The sequence below is a fragment of the Streptopelia decaocto genome (assembly GCF_964273445.1).
Source record: "Streptopelia decaocto genome assembly, chromosome: 3".
Lineage (NCBI taxonomy): Eukaryota > Metazoa > Chordata > Aves > Columbiformes > Columbidae > Streptopelia > Streptopelia decaocto.
Window position 1 is genome coordinate 52,355,474 of NC_138656.1, and position 22,113 is coordinate 52,377,586.

At 36.4% G+C, this 22,113-nt stretch overlaps 1 protein-coding gene across 9 annotated transcripts in view; it reads left to right on the forward strand.

Moving 5' to 3' along the window:
- The window catches only part of STXBP5 (syntaxin binding protein 5), a 103,434-nt gene that overhangs the window by 10,785 nt on the left and 70,536 nt on the right, over nucleotides 1-22,113 (forward strand). For all 9 annotated transcript variants that reach the window (XM_082049679.1, XM_082049680.1, XM_082049686.1 and 6 more), the window contains exons 4-5: nucleotides 20,676-20,757; nucleotides 21,614-21,714. In XM_082049679.1, coding sequence (XP_081905805.1) covers nucleotides 20,676-20,757; nucleotides 21,614-21,714 — 183 coding nt within the window. The remainder of the gene's footprint in view (nucleotides 1-20,675; nucleotides 20,758-21,613; nucleotides 21,715-22,113) is intronic.

Sequence of the window (22,113 nt, forward strand, 5' to 3'; positions counted from 1 at the left end):
TGAGCTTGGGGAAGGAAACGTCTTCAGAAAGCATGCAAAATTTGCAAGTTTGCAGGTATTACTGTAGTACTCACATAGCCTGTTTCCTTGTACCTCCTAGCTATTTGTGGAACACTGAGATGGTATTCATTGTGTGGTCTGATGTCATTAGGATAAAAGACAACAGGGAATTGGACAGCTGGGACCTAGTTTAGGCTTTCAGACTTCTGGTATGGTGCTCAATTCACTAGGCTCTTAATTTGACATTTTACTGGATTTGTTCTTTCTCGGTCACTGTGGAAGGGTTTTTATAACTGAGGTAGCATTGCTGCAGGAGAAGAAATGAGCAGTTTCAATCAAGTCATGTCTGGAAAAGTAGAAGCAGCTCATGATTTGAGATGTGATAAAAAGAAAGCTTGAAAGCACAAATCAAGATTGCAAACCCTATCAAAACTTCCTGTTTGACAGAAACTTTGTAACTGCATTACATGACTTCTCAGTGTCCAGATCTCCTTTTTTTTTTTTTTCTTTCCAAAGCTTTCACAAGGCAAAGTTAAATGTCCTTACACATTACCTTTAAGGTCACTAGAAGTGCCTTCAGTTGTTATTTTTATATGTAGTTTCCTATTGCTCTGCTAGAACTATATTTTTTTGTTGTTTCTCAGTTTAATGGAACAGTAAAAACCCACATTATTTATCAGGGTTCCAATAGCACATCTGTTTTTTTAGTTATCTATGTAGAAGCTCAGTGAAAATAGAATAAAACTTGTAAATGAAGTTACATGAAACTGGAGGACGCGGGGTTTGTGAACAGTTCACTTTGTCTTTAAACTTAGCTAACTGGTAATAGTTTCACATTTTTAAATAATAGTCCTTAGCAATTTTTGAAGAGTTAATACTGTGGTATTTCTTTCTTTCATCTCTTGGGTCTTTTCTCTTGCTACTCTTGATATGACGTATCCTGGAGTGTACCATCAGACTGATCATTGTAATTAAAAAGAAAAATGCAGATTCTTAATCCTGCCGAACACATCTTGTTAAGTAGACAAGATTTTACTTTTCCAGAGGTCTAATTCTTTTGCGTGAAGTGTGTTTAGCTTTTTGCCAGCCTGAAGAAGTTTGTGGTATTTGTGAACCAAAAGTGCATATGAGACCATGTTGCTTACCCCCATCATTATGATGTCTTTCAGCAGCTTTTGAAGTTACATTATTTTGCTGAACTGTAATTTTAAATCGTGGTATCATAATTGGTACTTGAATGCTGATCAAGCATAGCATCGCGGGATTCACCTGGTGATAACTTGGGTGACCTTTTTCATGTCGATGAGTCTATCGTAGGCACTTGATAATAATACAGCTTACATGTTTATCAAGGGGAGTGTTAAGTTGCTACTTCTGTTGATGTCTAGTGCAAATACAGGTGAAGATCTAATGACATAATTTAAATCTTTGGCAGGGATATTTGTATGACTTAATTTACACACAATTTAAACTAATGAAGGTCTTGGAAATAGCTAAAACTGAAGCATTTCACTAGTGGGGACTGTAGTAGAATAGTATAATTCTTTATTTAGTAGATTTCTAAAATATGTAGCAATTCTGTCAGCCTCTGGAAACTCATACTGAATCCTGATTCATCTTGATTTTTACAATGTTTTCATGAAATTACTTTTTTTTTTGTGGCTGTCATTTAGCCTGATCTGACATGTTGATGTTTAGTTTAAGATTTTCTGCCACAAATGAGAACCATTTTCTATTCTTGGTAAGAGGTTCCAAAACTGCTTTTATGTCTGAGATCTGTACAACTCAATGACATTCTTGGTCTGCATACTAGTTGTTCTAACTTAATAACTTCCTGCAAAGACTCCGTCTATTTTGAATCCTTAAGCTTCCTTTTTTTAATAAAAAAACCTGGTGATTGATAGTGCTTGTATTAAGACAGCTGTATTGGTTGCTGAATTAAGATTGGTTCTAATATTGTATTAGTAAAAAAGATTTCACTGAAGGTCAGAAACAGATCTTCCCTGATCATTCTTCTGCAGTAGTTCTACTGTCTCTTTGGTTCTGTACCTATAGATTTTTCATTTGCTTTTAAGTGTCAAGAATATTAAAGTAGGTGAAACTTGAAATATGTCTGCTAGTAAAGAAAAGAAAGTGCAAGATTAAATGCTTTGCAGAATACTAGGTTATGTTGATTGAGCTAATAAAAGTGTGAAACTGAAATTTTTTTGTAATAATGATACTGATCTTTTAACCCTTAAAGTGCTGTCTGAAGCGTTGCAGTTTGCAAAATCAACTGCATGGTCAGTGTTTTACAGAGAGAAGTTTATAGCTTGATAGAAATAACTAAAGGCTGCTTTATTAATTTTACTGAATGTTACGGGATTTCGTTTCATAAGTCCCTTAAAAAGGTAGTTACAAAACCTGGTTTCTGTTTGGGCAGACTGAAGCTTAATTTCCTTCTAAAATTGAGATTATATAATTGCAGTCAGCACTGCTTGAGTGTCTAGAGTAAGTCTTAGCCTGTCCTATTCAAACCAGTGTTCATGAGAGGAGTGCTGGTGGAGAGAGGAGTTTAGATTCTCCACCTAGAAGGCTGTAGCCAAAATGCACCTTTTTTTTTTTTTTTTTTTTTTATGGTATCTCCCATGGATTCCCCAAGAACTAATGGTCATTTCCTGCTACTATATTCTTGTGAAAAGACTTCACAGGAGCGATTTTAACTTTGGAAACTGGGGAACTAAATAAAGATGCAGATCTAAAGGAAATAAAGACTTTGTATTTCTGCTTAGCAAGCAACTATTTTATTTTGTGTGATTCATGCTGTTTCAAGCAGGGGATTGCATTGCATAGCCTCTCAAAGCTGCTTCCGGGCTTGTACTATGTATGTGTTTGATTAACATTATTAGATCTTTGGTTCATGTTAAGATGATATATTTAACGCTTCAAGAGTAGCCAACTAAAGAAGTAATCCAGCTGGTATCCAAAGCTTTTGGTAACCTTTTCTACTAAAGGCTCTGCCTCTTTCCCACCTTTGAACACCAACTTGTAGTCAGCAGCAGCAGATGGACAAAAGCAATTTGCATTTTTCTACTTGCTCATTAGGCAAGAAGAGTAGAATGCTAATTTTTGTGATCACTTAATGTTAAATTGATAGGATTAGCATGCCAGTATTTTTTTTTTTTTTTTAGCATATGCTCGATCCAGTCTTACTACCTTGTTAAACAGAGCAGATGTTCATCTTCACAGTTGAAAAACATTCTTGACTGAACTTTGTAGTGTTGATATTAGAAGTACAGTTACTAAGCTTTAGTGATGCTTGTTAATATGCAGAATGGGCTGCAGAGCAATAACTTGCCTGGCATTCCCTTTTATGTGAGTTCCAAACTTGTGCAGTGAGATTAGCTTCACGGCCACCCATAAATGTCAGAGAGAAAGGAGTGTCACCAAAAAAAGCCCCCAGTAGACTTCCATTTAAGTGCCTAAATATAATGAGACTTCTTGCTGGTATGGCATATATCCCCTCATTTTTAAAAATAATTAGGTAGGAAATCTAACACTTAGGAAAGAAATCCTGGTGAATTACTAACCTGGAAAAAGAGAGATTGGGTAGCCTACCTCTTTAAAGTACATAGTCTTATTAGTATTGTCCCCATGTTTTCATAAGGGCTGCTGGCCAAAGGAATCATAGAATCATAGAACCATTTCAGTTGGAAGAGACCCTCAGGATCATTGAGTCCAACCATAACCTAACTCTAACACTAAACCATGTCCCTGAAAACCTCATCTAAATGCCTTTTAGACACCTCCAGGGATAGTGACTCCACCTCTTCCCTGGGCAGCCTGTTCCAATGCCTGACAACCCTTTCTGTAAAAAATGTTTTCCTAATATCCAATCTGAACTTCCCCTGGTGCAACTTGAGGCCACTTCCATATGTAGCCAGATGTAGCAAGAAAGGGAAAGACATTGTACGTAGCCCCATAGAATGCAGTTCCATCTAGCACAAATTTGTTATAAGCACAGTCACACTGAGATAGTACATGACAGCTCCAGCAGCTACCAGCACCCTACTTGCTTCCACTCAGTGATTTCAGATTATTCTGCACAATGCAGGAGGCCCTAGCCAAGCAGTCACCAGGACTAAAAAAAAGTTCAGACCTGATATTAAGTATCTTAGCATCTCCTAACAGCAGCTGCAAATCTGAACTTGGTCCCGTTGTCTTAAGCCTATGTTCAGCATTGTATTTGCAACCAACATTACTTATGTGTATGCTATTTTATGTCTTCCAAAAAAGTGGTTTCACCAGTCAGCATGGAAAGTGGTTTCACCAATCAGCATGGAAAGACGTAGTATTCAGATAGCAGCTACTCACAAAGAATGCTACAATTTTCTTAAACTTTGTACTTACTTCTCTTTCAGTTAAAACAAACAAAAAAACCAAGCCAAACAAACAAAAAGCCATAGGTCCCAAACCCTTTTTCAACTACACACATTATATGTTGCGGCCTAGGAGTTAACTTTTACAACATTGTTTCTTTCTTATGTAGCAAAGGACAAAAGCTACTTAACTTTTGAACTCTGGTAGTTTCAAAGAGGTGTGAGGTTGTAGGTTTGTTTTGGGGGGTTTTGTTTGTTTGTTTTTTGTAATCTCTTTGTATGAACACTCTGCCAATCATTTCCAGATCAAATAAATGTTATTCTGGGTAAAAAGAAAAATAAAAATGTGGGAAGGAGGTGATATTTCCTGAGCAAATTTTACTGATGTTTTGATGATTTTTTTTTTTTTTTCTGCTGGCCATTCCCACCCATATCACAAGGTGCTAGCAGTGAAATTTTGTTACAAAATATTTAGGAACTTCAACTTTGCATTTTAGCATATCATAACCAGAAGCAGTTCCAGTACTTTGTGATAGTCTGGTTGTACATAGCTAACAGTGCATTCTGTAATTTCCAGATCAGGATTTTTGGTTACTTTTGTGCAGCCATTTTACCTCCTGTAGTTAAACTGACTGAAACTTAGTAAACACATCTCTTTTAATGCGGGAAAGTTACCTGTAACACATTCAGTGTATTAATAGTATTAGTGCTAAGAACCTTAAAGACCCTTGTTATAGCAGTTTGCAAATACAGCTCTACAGAAATAAAAACTTAACTGCAACTACATAGCCATCACAGCTGGTACATAGCTATAATTAGAGAGCTAAGTGATCAATATTTGAATGCTTCAGTATCTGTTTGATCCCCTACTTTGCAGCAGAACTGGCTTGTATTTGCAGCAGACTTCATTTTAAGCTAAGTCTATTTTAGTATCAGAAATTACAGTACCAAAGGGGCCAGAAATGTGATGGTGTGTGGTTTAAATGGGAGTATACGATAGTCACTAAAAAAATTGTCTTGGTGGGTTTTCTTAATTATAAAACAGCTAAAAACAAGGCTTGCATTTTGTTTCAGTAGACAGAAGTTGTAGAGATCCTTGCTATTTTGTTAAGGTCGTGGACAGGCTCTTCTCCTAAAGTGCTCAAAAGTGACCTTAACTTCTGTCTAGTGCACCCTGGCCTGGGCAGAATGTTTATGGGCTTTAGCTGTTACCTTAGTGAAACCCTTTGAAAGAAGGATAATTTCTAAAACCCGTAGAGGAGGAGTATGTAGTCTTCCTCTATATTCAAGATTGATTTGGGGGAGGGGGAAAGAAATCCTAGTCAGGCTACAGAAACTTGGGAAACACTACTACCAAGAATACTACTTAAATGTTTAGTTCATAAGTTCTGTGCATAATTTCCTAGTGATTCACCTGTCTGAATTCAAGCTAATATTTATTTAATATATACACGATACTTAGTGTATTATATATTTAGAAACATTTAATGTACCAGATTATATGCAATACAAACAATATAATAAAGAAAAATAGGATTGTCTTAAACTAGGTCTTTGAGACATAAGGATCACAGCAGTAGAAGCTTCAAACTGATAGATAAGTGGATACTACTGAAACTTGGCTTTTTGATTTGTAATTGCTAAATCTGCCCCACAAACTTGGAAGAGCATTGCAAACAAAAAAGCATCATTTTGCTGTCTTATAGAACAAACATGTGTCTGCATTTTGAGACTTATGTTTTCCTGTTCTTTGCATTTTAAGTGGCAAGGATTTAGAGGAGGGAAACTAGAATTATTGAGAACAGAGTGGCTGTCTTACAAGGGGATTAATAGTGCTTGGTCTCAGTTTAGAGAGCAGGAGGAGAAGTAAATATGATCAAGGGTTGTGAAATCAAGCAGACACTGTTTAAAACGCATGCTGAGATGTCATTTAGCAAATTTGCAGTGCAAAATCTAGGGGGTTTTCCCTAAAGTACTATTAGACTGATTTAAGAGATAAAAAGCAATTTTTGGTTTGAATATAATTAGTGAAATTCTAGAACTTGTGTGTGTGGGAGTTGGTGTCAGCAGGCCATACTGGTGCATTCAGGAGGGGAGTGGACAAATTTGCAGACATTGACTCCTTAAGCAAATGCTAAAGGGACTGGGAGTTTTCTTCTAATGTGTCTTATCCACCAGGATTGTTTGGTTTGGGTGTGGAAAGGGAATAGCCACAAAGAACAGCCAGGTTTGTGTGCTCTCCTTAAATAACACCAATTGCTCTTGTAGGAGACAGTGCTGGGCTGTGTGGGCCTCTGGCTTGAGTCAATGTGGTGACTCTGGAACTCATAGTCTGGCTGACTCCTGTCAGAAGAAAGAATTCCTTAATTGTGAATCATAGAATAGTTTGGATTGGAAGGGACCTTCAAAAGTAATCTAGTCCACCCCCCCTTGCAATGAGCAGGGACATCTTCAACTAGATCAGGTTGCTCAGAGCCCTGTCCAACCTGGCCTTGAATGTCTCCAGGGATGGGGCATCCACCACCTCTATGGGCAACATGTGCCAATGTTTCACCACCCTCTTTGTAACAAAAAAAAAAAAAAAAAAAGGAAAAAAAAAAGTTTTCCTCATGTCTAGCTTGAATCTCCTCTCATTTAGTTTAAGAAATTATCCCTTGTCCTGTAGCAACAGGCCCTGCTAAAAAGTGTCTCTCCATCTTTCTTATAGGCCCCTTTAAGTGCTAAAAGGCTGCCATAAGGTCTCCCCAGAACCTTCTCTTCTTCTCCAGGCTGAACCAGGGTCTCACCAGAGGGGAACAGGGCAGAATCACCTCCTTCAACCTGCTTGCCATGCTCCATTTGATGCAGCCCAAGATACAGTTGGCCTTCTGAGCTGCACGTGCACACTACAGGCTTGTGTCCAGGCCTTCATGTGACAGCACCCCTAAGTCCTTCCACAGACTTCTTCATTTCAACTCAGTGCTTTGCATTATAGTTACTTTTATAAATAAAACTTAAAACTGCTTCTGTAGTTGGTTAGCAAAGAAATAATGTCTGCTACTTAAGTAAAATTTATCAGATGCCTGAATGGTTGATGAAATGTTCCTGTGGTATGATACAACATAAAATGCCAAGAGTATTGGTGTGGTATAGTGGTGAGTTTTAACTTGAAGGAAGCTGCTTTGTAAACTCAAGTGTGGTAATTACACTGTGATCTGATAATGTTCTCTGTCTTCCCTTTTTTTGTCTGTAGTGGAGGTTACTGTTGCAATTAGAACAGGGTGCTGGGCAAGTTCAGAAAACAGTGTCCTTGAGTAAGTTTTAAAGGGGAATAGCTAATTTGTGCCATTCTCCAAATGTCATAGCATGCCTTACAGTAGTTGCATGCAATTTGACAAAGATGATACTACTAACGCTCACTGTTCTAATCTACAGAGTAATGGGTTGGCATTTACAGGAATATAATGTCACCTGGTGCATGAAAGCTCATCCAAAGAGGCTGTTCTTGCAAGATATTCCTGAAATTGTTTAGTGTCAAACTAAAAATTAGCATATTTCGGTAACAAAACAGGTTAAAAAAAAAAAAGCATAATTTGAAAACTTTGTCAGTATAGTTTGTTCTACAGTCCCCAGAAGCAGAGAATCTTCTGTATTCTGTAATTTCTGTTGTCTGCTACAGTACGTTTAAAACATAATTGTAAGTTGTACAAATGCACTTAATTTGGGGAGAGTTCACTTCTGATGAAATTAAACTCAGTTGGGAATACTTGTTATTGGTTAGTGTTGTCTTAGTGCATTAATGGAGAATCTTTAAAAATGATCAGTGTAAGTGCATTCTGTATGACTGATACTGAATAATTATAAATATTAATTTCAGCTTCTAATAAGGACTTATAAAAGTATTTAATAGTCTAAAGTATCTTAGTAGCTTGGTGGTCATAGATGTTATTTGGAATGTTACTTCTGACTTTTTTTTTTTAAAGGATAATTAATAAATGACATTCAGCGTACTATTTTTGTTGATGTTTGACTGGAATGCATGTATCAGTCTATTGTGGTGGTTGTTAGTAAAAGAGACTTCATTCTGGGTTTGTACAATAGGCCACTAGTTAATGTTCCTTTTTTCACTTGTATTTGAGGAAATTTTATAGTTGCTATTTTGGATTATTGGAAATTATTAGTTAATAGAAATAGTTATTTAGTTAATAGAAATAATCTCTGCTTGTCTTTTGAAACCTAGTTAGTCTGTCTTTATCTTAAACAAAGGCAATTTTCAGTGTCTGTATGTGACAGATTTCTTTTTCTCACTAAATTATTCTCCAAAAATACTCTTTTACAGTTTTCTGATGTGCTTTAGTACAGTGTTGCTTCCAATAGAGTTAATTGTAGCTCTTGTCCATGAATAGTTTCTAAGAATGTATCTTTCCTGGAAGAGGCCATCTTGGGTGGCCTGGGGCAATTGATTTAACTCTTTCTCCTCTGTCTGAAGAGGATTGAGTTTGTGTATTTATGTGGCTTGTGAGGGGGGATAACACTTGATTCCGCTGAAATGTTTCTTTGTCCCGACTGTGCAGCCTTGTAGCTGCACGGTGAATTTGAACACTGCCTGTTCTCTGCAAACTCACCAAGTTTAGGGAGTCGAGCAGACTTGGAATGTGTGTATGAATTTGTAGATGATTCTTAATTGAACAGCCAGCTTCTCTCAGCCTTTCCTGGGGGCTGAAGTTGGGAACCTGGGCATTCATAGGGGAAAAACTTAGTAGTAATCAGAATTAAGGTTGCAGTGCTAGCATGTCAGTCGGGGTTTTTTACAGTGTTTTTCAAAAGAAGTTGGGATGCTTTACAAGCAAAACACTTCTAGACTTGTAATGATTCAAGGAATCAAAGTGAATCTGCATGCAGTTGGCCAGTAAAGATTCTCTTTTTGTAAGGAGAAAATATACTTGACTTTTTCTCCTAATACATATGTGACTTGAATTTAGCTCCAGTAGAATTCTTAACATCAGGAAGTCTAATGCTTGGCTTTTTTTTTTTTTGGCTTTTTTTTTGTTTGTTTTGGTTTTCAGTTCACACAGAGCTACTGCCCACTGTAAATATACAACAGGATTATTTGTTCTGGTTGAAGATTGTAGTTCTGCTGTGCTATCATTTGAAAGAAGAAATGCTCTTCGAATGGTACCTTGTAAAGACGGCATTTATTACCTTTAAACTTTTCTAGCCAATTCTTGGAAGCTAGTTTTCTCCTGTGGTTTGGTTTGGTTTTGTTTTTCTTTCCTAGATGAACATAACAGGTGATTTAGTCTTACACATATCAACTTAAATGCTTACTGTTCCAGTTTATATCTGAGTCTCCTTTGTTTTCACTTCTCACCATGCAGCGTATATGTAAAACTTCCACATGTTGCAACTTCCAGTGAGTTGCATCAGCTGGTTGAGAGTTACGTTGCTGGTTTCCTCTTGTATTTTTTGATGGAAGGTGGTACAGAAATGAACTTTCAAGATGAATTAATTTTTTCTTGCTGAGTAGAAAAAGATGTCTGACAGTCAAAACATTAAAAATCTTTTAATCAAAACATTTTAAGCAGTGAATCACACTGTATCACTGCAGGTTCTCCTGACTCAAAGCAGGTGTGAACTGGCTATGCTACAATGCAGTGTTGATTTTAAAGATCTGGATTTGCTGCTTAGAAACCATCTTGAGGTTGGATGAAGAGTCCTGTTCCAGACAATACTTTTCTTCTGTCTGAGCCGCTGGATGTCTTCATGTTATGGCATTTCTGGAGTGCTGTTTTCCACAGCTGGAAACTTCCCTAGAGAAGGTGGGGAACCCTGTCTATTTGATACCTGTCATTTCAAGCTTTGACATTAAAACCTCAGTAAAGTTCTGGACTGTGGTGATAGTCTACCTCAAACTGTGAATGATTTTTTTTTTTTTTTTTTAATTTTGTTTGTGGGGTCAGTATTGTGACTAATGATGATGACAGAGGTTACTTTTTTTTTTTAAGATTTACGATTGCTAGGGGTCGTTTTGTTTGTTTGTTTTAAACTAAGCAGTAGCACTTTCACTCTCTTGGATGGCTCTCATGTGTAAAGTTGCTGAGCATCCCAGTGGAACCCAAATTGCTTAAAAAGAAAATTCCAAACTGCCTTAGTTTTGTACTTCAACTGTCATTTTGAAGGTAGTTTTCTGAGGAATCCAACTGTATTTCTCTTCAAGCACATCTTCCTGCAGACTGAGCCTTTACTTTGCCTCCTTCTTGTCCTTTAATAAAGAGGAAGAAACAGTGGAAATGTAAATGTCTTCTCTTGGCATTTGGGAAACAGAGTGATAGTGAAGGGGACAGCAGCACTGGGGAAAACCACTGCCCTGTTTCTTCAGCCTTTCCTTGGCTATGCAGCAGGTGTAGACAAATGCTTAGTGTTCTTTACCCCCCTAATCCTTTCCTCTCTCCTAATAAATCAGAGATCAAACTATTACATTTTAGTGTGTGTATTTTTTTAAAGACGATCTCATTCTTGCAGAATTATTGCTAGATATTTCAATTAAGCTACAGGATTGTAAAGAAACTTTGGAAGTGCTAAGCAGCATAAACAGATATAGCTCTGCATCTTTGGAGGGCTCAAAACTGCAATTTGCCTTACATAACTTTTTCTTCAAGCCATCATGCGAAGAGAATGGGGTTTCCTCTTCCTTTTTCCTTGGAACTGGAACAGTTTCAGTTATAGTAAACAAGTTGCAATTTATAGATATTCATTATTTTGGAAACTTTTATCTAAAGGAAAGAAGGATTTTATCTGTGAAAACTGCTATCCTATGACCTGTAGTATAATTACCTGCGTGTGTAACTTTTGAAATGTTTCCTGTGATTGCAGCATTTTATACAGAGCCTATATTTTAGGATGTTGTGATTGTTTCCGCCTTTCCCCTTCTGATGGGATATTCCTTTCTCAGCTTCCTACTTCCCTAGAACTTATAGCAAAGTATTACCTGTAAGACTCTTTCACTTCTGTCAAAGTTGATCAAATTGCTCTTCATCCTCAGAAATTGCTAGCACCTGACAAATGAAATGGTTTTTCTAATAGCAGGGCAGATGAACACAGCCTGAAGTATTGACATTACTTGGAATCTGACAGGAACTGGAAGTACACAAGGCTAAGAGATTAGCAGGGTCTCTAAAGTGTCAAATAAAAGTCTCACTGAAGCTAAATTTGCAAGGTAGTACCTTCCCTCCACCTAGCAATTAAAGTGCCTACTAAAAAAACTGCAGGAAAGATGCATAGGAGAACTACTTTGGACTGTTCTTTTCTGTTGATAGTCTGTTTTCCATCCTTTTGCAGTCTTAAACTGAGCTGTGGGTACTTGGAGATCTCATAACACTGTCTGATTTATCCCCTTCCCAGTGGTAATAAAAGCTGTTTGTTACTGACAACCCACAGCCCGTATAAAACACTAGCTCTGTGTTTATACTCTCATGGGAACTCCTTAGCATTATGGAGTGGTGCATTGCTTGAGGCCAAAGGAGGGACCCAGCTGAAGACCTCAGCTACACTGAGGAAGAGCAAACTACAGAATCCAAGGTGGCATCTGCAACGAAGTTTAAAAAAAGATTTAAGATTTTTAATGCTGGGCTTTACATTTTAATAGTATTGAAGAACCACATGTTTTAATGCCAGTTTTTTTAATCTGTCAACTTCATTTAGGTTTTTCTGATGACCATCTATTTTTTTACTATATTTTTAAGTAAAATTTAAGCTAAATAATGCAAAATGTTTACTAATTATGTTGAGATAGATCATAAACTTCTAAAAACAAATGACCATAGTACTTTTGAGGAGATATGAATTAAGATTGCATAAGCAACTTCTAGGGACAATGTCAGCCTTTTAATAGTCCATCTCAAGTTGCATTTCTGGTAAACACAAGCCACAGAAATAACACTTAATGCAACACTGAAATGCAGCTATTTTTGTGGTGTGAAATGGAGCTATGTGAAATAGCACAAATTTGCAGTCAAAACAGTGAAGTAAAACTAAAGGTATTTCAACAAGATGTAGTAATTCCTCTTAATATTTTGGAATGTAATGAACTATTTCTCCAAGTTCTATTAAAAGCACAAAAAAATTAAGGAACACTTTAAGGAGTAGGTTTTGCATTTAAAACAAAAAACCACAACAAAACACAATTCTGGCTCCAAGGTACCCCTTGTTTATGTGAGGACATAGTTTACTCTTTTGATATTGGTGAAATAGTGCCATCTACTGAATTGCTTTAATGCTATTAATACCTTGGTTTTCATTTCTGGTGGCAATTTTGAGCAAAGCTTCTTTAAGATCATCACTGCTACTTTGATAGCAGTGAAAAATTATCTCAGTTCCTTTGGTGATTTGCAAAACTAGAAATTATGTTGTAGTGGAACCTGAGGAACCTTAAAATAAAGCTGAAAACAGTGCTCTTACAAAGACTATATTGCAAAATATTTGGCATAGCAGTGAGAGGATAATTATTGGTAGCTCATATGTTTGAGGCTAATTTTAAGTCTTAAGGTGTCATTTTGAATGAAGAAGATTTAAGATGTCTCTCTACTTATGCATTGGTGTGGAGGAGATTGAAGAATGGGCTCATGTTTGAACAAAGTTGAGATGGAATGAGTAGTGATTACAGGTAGTGTATTTGGTCATGAATATCCAGTAGTCAGTGACTCAAAAATAGCTGAAGAGGATTTGTTTGGCAGGCAAGAGTTAAGGGGAGTATTTTAGATTGTGCTGTGTGAATGAAGAGGGATTTCTGGACCTAGCAAAGAATTGCTTTGCCATCAGAAATCAGTGTTGGCAGACAATAATTGACTGGGCAAGGATTGGTGCTGTTCTTTGGAAATGTTAAATTGTCCTTCTTATTAGATAATATCTATGGTTCTTTATGCTTCAGAACATTACATAGGTTAATACTGCTGTTGGCAATGTCTGTACAAAATATTTGGACACTGGGAAGATACATCATTCTTAGTCCAAGTATTCTTCAGTTCTAGGAGCATAGAATGGCCATGCTTCTCTTGGCCGAGAAGCTATGGACATAAGAAGAAAAGCCTTGTTAATTATCAGTATTGTGATATAGTATGTGCTACCAAAAGGATAGATGAGCTAGGATATTTGTAACAACATGTTAATATTTGACATTAAAATTAAACTGGTTTGAATAGAAGATAGGCAAACAGGACTTGAAAGCATGCAACAGAATACAAATATTTTTGTCTCTGAATTTTGATGAAGATCTTTCAAAATATATAATTATTTCCTGGGTTTACTGTATATAGTCTTTGGAAAAAACTTTATTGAGTTAGTGATTACCACCCATTTCACTGCATTTTGCGTAGTCAGAGGAACCATTTGCAGATATATTTGTAGCACTTTACTACTTTTTCGTGTGCTACCATTCTCCTTCCCTTCCATCTCATCCCAAAAAAGTATCAGACTAATCACTTTCTTAGCATTGTTAGTGCTGAAATACAGCTTTTAGATGAAAGTAGTAGAACTTGGATCACAAAACCAAGTAAAATCAAGGAAGGCCTGTAGCAGTGTTAGTTTTTTGAAAATGCTATGTTTAGTCTAAATTGATGTTTTTACCTTTTAATTTAACAACATGTTTTACTGTCTGTGAATTGTGCATATAGAAAATTATCCTTAAAACCAATTTTGTTTCTTGTTTGATTTTTAAATCACATACTTTGAATCCTATTTGCATTTGTACTACTTAATTACAAAATGCTTTAACGAATGATTGCCTCTCACTGGCAGCTCTGAGAAAATTCTACAAATAGAGCCTTTAAAGAAGACGTGCTGGCACTTTTCCTAGCTGTTTGGGAAATACTGTATTTGTGGATATCTATGTAAGCAACTTTGAAGTTTAAGATGTACTTTGACTCCTAGCTATTATTGTTGTTAGAAAACAGATCAGATCTAAATAGCTGCTCTTTATGCACTCCTTATTGGTTTCTATGCAATCTAGTTCAAGAATTGTTTAATTTTGAAATATATATGTTAAGGGTAAAAAAAGTGATTTTGTGCTTTGCAATTGCTGCAATTTCCTGTACGCAGAAACTAGTTAATGAACTTTAACTGAGATCTGTGAAATTCGGTACTTTTCAAAACAGGTCTCCTTTTTGCCCCCATCAATCCAAGATTTTTTTTTTTTTAAGTTAACATCAAATCACTTGGCTTCTGGCATTTAAAGGAGCTGAGCGTTGTTTTATATAAAAGTGAATACTTAAGGAAGTTGATCTGCATTTATGCAGGAACTAATGTTACTGGAAGCTGAGAAGTTCAGCTTCCAGGCAGTTGTGTAGTCCCCAGTTCACTGGAATTCCTAAAGCTGCGGTAGCAAACAGCTATAGTAGTTGTTTGCTGCAACCTTTTAAGCTAATATATTTGTAATAACATCTAAGGTCAGCTGTTTAAATACCATACCTGTTGTTGCCCTCTTCCTCCCAAATAGAAAAGGACAAATGGCAATCTCCCCACCTCCTTCGGAAAGCATGAACTCTTATGAGTGTCAGGGCCTGTACAAGCTGCTGTACTCAAATGGTATTAAATAATTTTATGATAATGCATCTGAAATACTTTTTTGGACAGACATTGAGTATCTGAATGCAGCTTCTCAGCTTTTATTGTTATTTTAAAAAGTGCTGAGCAGTCAATACCATTGCTTTCTCAAAAACATTTTTGAACTTTGTATAATGTTAACATTCCTAGGAAACGAGAAAAATAATGCATTTTTCAATATCTTGGTGTAGAAAGGATCTCTTCCAGTTCATCTTCTTGTCTTCCCCCCCATCCTTCTCCAAGAGAAGAGAAGACCTTTGGAAGAAACGTTTTGATAACCTTCCAGGACTGAGATCCCAGTCTCTTCATCTCTGAGGTGCCTCGCATTATTTTCATTCTTATGACTAACAGAACGAAGCTGAACGTAGATTTTTTTTTTTTCTTCTAATTTCATGGAAGTTATATTTCTTTATGCTCTAGGGACACTTGATTTGGTTCCCAAGTATGATACGTAATGACTATTTTTTTTTTTTCTGTCCAAGAAATGAGGTCAGACTGTATCTAGATGTCAGCTAATTCACAAGTGCTATATTTGCACGGAAGTTGCAGCCAGTGTCTTCTGTCTGTGACTGATGTCTTCCTTTCTCCTATCCTGTTTCCTTACTGTCAGTTTTCTTATCTGCTCACTCTCCTTAGCTGGCCGGAAAAGGCATCATAATGGTCCAGCTGGAATTCCCATAGTAAATAGTTATCAGTAATTTGATAGTATTTCCACCTGGTGAACTTTAATCTCAGTTCTGAAGCCCTAGTTTGTTTTTGCTTGGTGCTGTTATTTACATATGTGAAAGTAGATCTGAAATGTTAATAAATATTGTTGTATACTTTTGCAGACATAAATACTGAGACTTGGGGAGGAATAAAGACCTGCTTAGCTGAGTGATATAAACACAGCAAGATGCAATACAAGCCTAAAGCTTTAGAAGGAAACTCTAATCCTGAAGTTGCTGAGAAATAGTGATATGATACCATATCAGGGTTGTTATGAAGTATTTAGTGAACTTTTACATTATCTTGTTTGCTAATGCATGGATGTGAAAGGTCAAAGGTAGTTTTGTAGACAGAGTTGACTGTAGTACTTTCTGACTAGCTCTCCCTTGTTAAATAGTATGTGTCTTTATAGATTGTTCTTTGAGGTTGTTTCTGTGAGAGATCATGCTTTTGTGTGTGCAAGTAATAGTTTTGATTAGGTCTAGACCCAGGTAAGATTGACAGGAAAGTTGCCTGAAGCTACACTTGTTCTGCTTTAGTCCTGCTTAGATGTATCACCAGGACTTCATACTATTCTGTAACTTGATGTAACCTAAGCCTGCTTTTTGTCTGTTGTTGGATTGTATTCAGACTTTGCACTGGTGAGTAATACCAGACAGACTTTTAATCTTTATATACTTAAAATACTATTTGGAAATCTTGCTATCATTGTGTGTGTGCTGTGTTTTTTGTTTCCAGTTGTTTGTTTTTGTGAGCTTTTGGTTGTTTGTTTTGGGTTTTTTTTTCTATGTTAATTTTTGGGGACCACAATCAAAGCACACAATAAGTGTGTGCAAAATAAGTGGTGGTATTGCTGCCTATAAAAATAATTCATGGTGTGATTAAGTGGAAGACTGCTATATAGCAATGACTATAGTAAAACATGCAGGTATAATATGCAGTCCTGGCAAGCTATATGCGATATACCAGTATACCTAAGAATACAGTGAGTAATCTACTGCCCTTAGAGTTATTCAGATCAGTGGTATGTTTGTTCCTCCAGTTAGAGACCGATACTTTTGTATCAAAATTGTCAAGTGTTTAAATACTGTGAGGTGTTACAGGTACAGTTTGGAGAATATCTAGGAATTAATTTTTAAAGCTGTTAGTTTCAGATCTGTATTAAAAATCTTGAGCTATTGTAACAGTGGCAAATGTGATACAGAAACATGGTCTGTACCTTGTGCTGTACCATCAAAACTTTTCATAGCAGTGTAATGACACGAAGATGCAAATATCTGTGTGATGGTGGTTTGGAAGGTAATTTATATGATAAATATGTCCCTGTGTACATAACGGATTTATGCTTGGGATTGAATTGATAGCTACAGTTTTTGCAACTGTGTCATATGTCAACTGGGTCAACCACAGGTGAGAACCACCCAATCAATATTACCTAGGTCTGCTTAGAGTAACTTAAAGAAGTATTTTAAAAGGAGTGCTCTTCTAAGGCTGTCATAAATAGTCTGGAATTAGTTTTCTCTTTCAAAATGTGACTTTTAAGGGCAGATGTGCACTGAGTTGCTTCTATGTAAATAAAAAATATTACTATTCTTCATAGTTTAAAATAATACTTTGTAGAGAGAACTCACATATCACTAATTGAAATGCTTTAATTTTGCCTGGAAAAAAAAAAAGTGTCACTTTAGGTCTGAAGCTTGTTTGGAAAAACTATTACTTTGTGAGAAAAGGCAAAATCAGTGTCATTATGTGATATTAAATTAGCACGATACTGTGTTTTTCTTATGTATGACCTGCATTTCTAGCAGTTATGAAAGTGAACACTGATTTTGTGATATTCAGTACATTATCTCTTCTTTCTCTTAGCTGTAGCTCTTGTCTCTTACTTGCTTTTTGAAAAAGACATGCAGAGAAGACAGTGAAATGCTAGTGTTCCCAGGGTTAACTTCCTAATTACAGTGGGGCACATAGAAGCGAAATTCAAAGGTACAGCTGAGAAGCTGTTAATTTTTCTTGTTGGTTCCTATTTGGAATAGGGGATGAAGCAGGAATAGTACAAACAAATGCTTGGTAGTGAAGGAGGAAGGATGGGTCTTTGATTAGAAAACTGCTCAGAGCAGACTGTTTCCTCTGGTGTTACCCTAGGACTTTGGCAGAGAGTTTTTCCTGTCTACAAAATTTAAAAGCGTTGCCCATCTTGTCATTGTTCATTATAATTGTTGCCTGCTTTGGGGACTACTATGTGGTAGCTGATCACTGCTTAGCACAGCGAGGTCTCTTGCCTGAAGCACACATACACTAGTATAGAGGAGTTGGACAAACTGCATTCCATGGGATGCTGCGTGTTTTCTGTAGTTGAAAAACGCTGAATATGTACTGAAATGGACGTGTATTATTATCCTTCTACAGTCAGTATTTAAGTGACGTGTTTTCTCAACTTGGCATACTCTGCAAAACTGGGAGGCTTTAGAAAAGAAGATTAATGCTGTTTAGGAGGATGATATTAATTTGAGATGAGAAGAATAATTTTAGCTACTAGGTGAAAAAGTGAAGATGACATAATCCTTGGGTAAAGAAAATAAGTGGCACTAACTGCAAGGACTACTTTTATTTTTTTATAACTGCAAGCACCATAAAAGAGGCCAAACTCTATTTTCAGATCTGCATAGGAGGCTTCCACTAATTTGTCAAAAAGAAGAAACTTGCTCTGAATGTTTAAAGCTTGTGTGAACTTATTCCCAGTGCTGCATACTTACTGCTTTCTAGAGAGAGACCTGGTTCAAGTGCCATGGAAAATGCAAAAGAACGGTTTTGTTTAAAGAAATGTTCACATGTTCTTAATATTGAAGTTTTTACTGACTAGTTATAACAGGGCTTCCAGAAATATTTGCATCAGAAGTGCTTAAAGAAAACATTTGAGGAACAGAATTTGAGGCTGGAGTAACATGAGGAATCCATGGGCTTCTCTGTTTTTCTGGGTCATACTCCTCTTGTTTTGAGGCAAGGTAAAGCCTCACTTCCAAGTAAACTGTGGGTGGGTGGATTAACAAGGGTTCCATTTAATTTTGTTGGAAGCTGATGTTCAAGGGAGGGCCTGGGGAAATCTTCTTTTGTTAGAAAGCTACCTGCGTCAGTGCAGATGAATAACAAGTTTTAAAATTCACTTCCTGTAAACATCTGAATTTCTTTTTCAGATATTGCTTTTTGTATATCTCTGCAAATAATTATTAGTTCAAGTGAATGCAGAAGCATGAGCAAGGCTGAGGCAAATTTGCTCTGAAAGCTCTGGTGTTCCTTGTGGGGATATTTTTTCCAATCTGGCAATTTGTGTAGCCAATCCATAGATAATGCAAAAGCAATGATTTTACATTAAAAGTATTCAGAATTCTTTAGAAAGATATCATTTATAGGGACAACATCACCCCCCACCATTCCCTGAGTTTCAAGCTCTGTGTTTCTTTCCTTGTTTTGACAGCTATAAACTGTCAGTGGAATACAGATATGCAGATGACTTGTACAGGAAACATATTGGTAAGAATTTAAAATACAAAGAAAAAACAGGTGAGGCAAGCTGGCTCTTTAAGTCCTTCCATGCCAGAACAAAATTAAATTACTAATTCTGTTCAGGGGAGAAAGCTGGTATTAAGTTTGCTGGATTACTCAACATCTGTTTAGTGGAGCTCTCATCACTTAGATGGATGTTATGCAGATTCATTAGTCTAGGAGAAGAATGTTATTGAAGTTTAAAAGTTAAAATATTGTGGTGAAGCAGACTTGTTCCCATGGTAGTTCCGCTTACGTTTTATCTCACCAGCTTGGAGGTTGAGCAGGATGTGTGTTTCAGTTTTGGTTTGCATGCAGCCTGGTAGTGTCTTCAACTGTTTGACTGTCTCTAGTGTGAATGTATATCTTTTTTAAGTGTATTTGCATCTGCTTTGGTTTTGATCAACAATTTCTCAGTAAATGGAAGATCTGCAGAATGAGTGAGAATTGTACTGTTTTATTAATTTCTAGTGTATACTGAGAGAACAAATTAGATGTTGTTTCCTGTTTTGCATACATCTTTGGAATTACTTCCTTTCTTCCAAAAACTAAGGTGCCTGTTTAAAGCAAGGAGATGTTTAGCTCTTTGACAAATTATACTCCAGAAACCCTGGGCATATTATAATGATGAAATACTGACTGCTTCCGTAATTCGTCTGGACTTCGGTTATTTTTGCTCTGTCTCTTAGAGGTTGGAGAATTTCCTTAATTTCAAATCAGAAGAAAGAGGATGACTACATTTGAAATACAGAATCTTTGCAATTAATTAATGAATCAAGTATGGAGAATTGAAAGAACTGTGTTCCTGCTGCTTCTATTTGATATTCATTATGTCAGTATAGGACTGGTTTATGTGTGGGAGGGAAAATGAACAAGCTTTTGTTATCTCATAGTTGATGTGAATCCAGGAAGTCTTGATACAGAGATCCTGGAAATGTACTTTATACATTATTTCCCATTGACTCCTCTGTATTTTGGCTACTGATCTTTTATCTCTGTCACAGCAATTTTTTTTTTTAACTTAGATGATTCAGCTGTCCTTTTATCTCTAAGTAGTGTTGAAAATGGAGAGAGAGATCCTTTAGCACTTGACAATTGTGATCATTTTATTATATGCTTATTTATATCAACTTAATTTTATACTAATCCTGATATTTAATACTACTAAAATAACTCCATCAGTCTCCATTATGATTCTCATTGATGAAGAATTCTTTAATATGTGTACATTTAGCACTTATACGTTATTTTTTTGTATTCCATGGGGATAAATAAGATAAGTCTTTCAACTTTTTTGTGTTACTTTGTGTTGTTTATAAATTAGTTTTTGGTGATCACTCAGATCTCTGCTGTTCAATGTTGAGTGCACTAGCTAGAACCAGGATGTTAACCTGTTTGAATGTGATATTAGTGCAAGTGACAAAGTTGGTTATGGTTTTTGTTGTTCTTATGTCACATACAACCGTTATTCCTTAATGCTACCAATTCCAGCTTTGGTCGACCAGGAGTTGAATGCTACTGCCAACATGACAGTGGAGCTGCAGTAATCCAGCTTCAGTTCCTGATTAATGAGGTTAGTAAAATGTTGTACATATTCCATAATTCGGAGAAGATATGGAGTGTATTTTCTTCAATTTCTCATTAGAAAAGCATAAAAATTAGCTAATGCAAATGAATCTTAGCATGAGTGGCAAACACTAATAACTATCATAAAGAAACTTTTTTAATTTTAGAGAATATTTGATTTACTGTTGAAAAGTTTTGTCTCCAGAGTACTCTTGCTGTAAGCAAGGACTTTTTCCCTAGTGATATTTTTTTACATCACTGAACATTGCAAGTCATCTCTTGAAGTAGTAAAGTATGTTTTCAATACTACTAACAGTTTAAGTAGGTACTTAATTCTGTTTTGATAGTTACTCTTTGAGATGTGAGCTGAGCAATTATCCTTAATCTGATCCCTTGGAAATTTCAGGTATGTCTTTTCTAGGAGTGTAACAGCTGAAATCTGACAGCAGGGCTGTTCTGGAGCTAGCTGGCACCAGATTTGTAGAGGAACTTTCTAGCTCAGAGGAATGGAGAAATCAAACCTCACTAGCTTTGTCAGCACATAGATATTAGCAGCTGAATTCATTGCTTAACTTCTGTACAGAGGTGGGCATGAGGGAGCTGATGTGCTCAAAAAGCTTCTCCTTCCCCATGACGCCTCAGTGTAGAACTGAACCAAATGTGAGCTGGATTACATGTGGTCACATCAGTTAACTCATTGTAACTACTACTTAGAACTTATCTGTGCTATGGTGTTGAAACACATGCTTATTAATGTTGTTATCATCCAGGAAACAAACATGTAATATATTTCTGCTGTGATGTTGATATCCTGTTGTTATGGTTATGAAAATAAGGTGACTAAAACTTTTTTTTTCTTATAGGGAGCTCTTGTGAGTGCCTTGGCTGATGATACCTTACACCTGTGGAACTTACGTCAGAAGAGACCTGCTATACTTCATTCACTCAAATTTAACCGAGAACGGTAGGGACTAGATTGTTGTTGTGTTGCCTGTTACCATCACACTATGTGCTATTGTAAGATCAGGTTTATTAATGCAGTCCAATTTATAACCTAAATAACTGAAATTTGGTTTACATTAGGTGTTGGTGTTGCAGGCTGTTAAAGCCCAAAGTACTTGTGAGTAGACACACTAGTGACCTCACCTGAGATGACTTTTTATCACTTTAGATATTGCATTGCTGAACATCCATTTTCTTGTCTTTAAAAGGTGTAAGGACAGATGACTTTCAATGTATGTCTCCAAAGGAATTTTGGGACAAAAGAAAGTGTGTGTGTATGTGTGTACGTGTGCACAGCAAAACAACAGGAAAACTAGTTCAAATGTTTAGTTGGAAGTTTTTCTCCGCTTGATGTAAATCA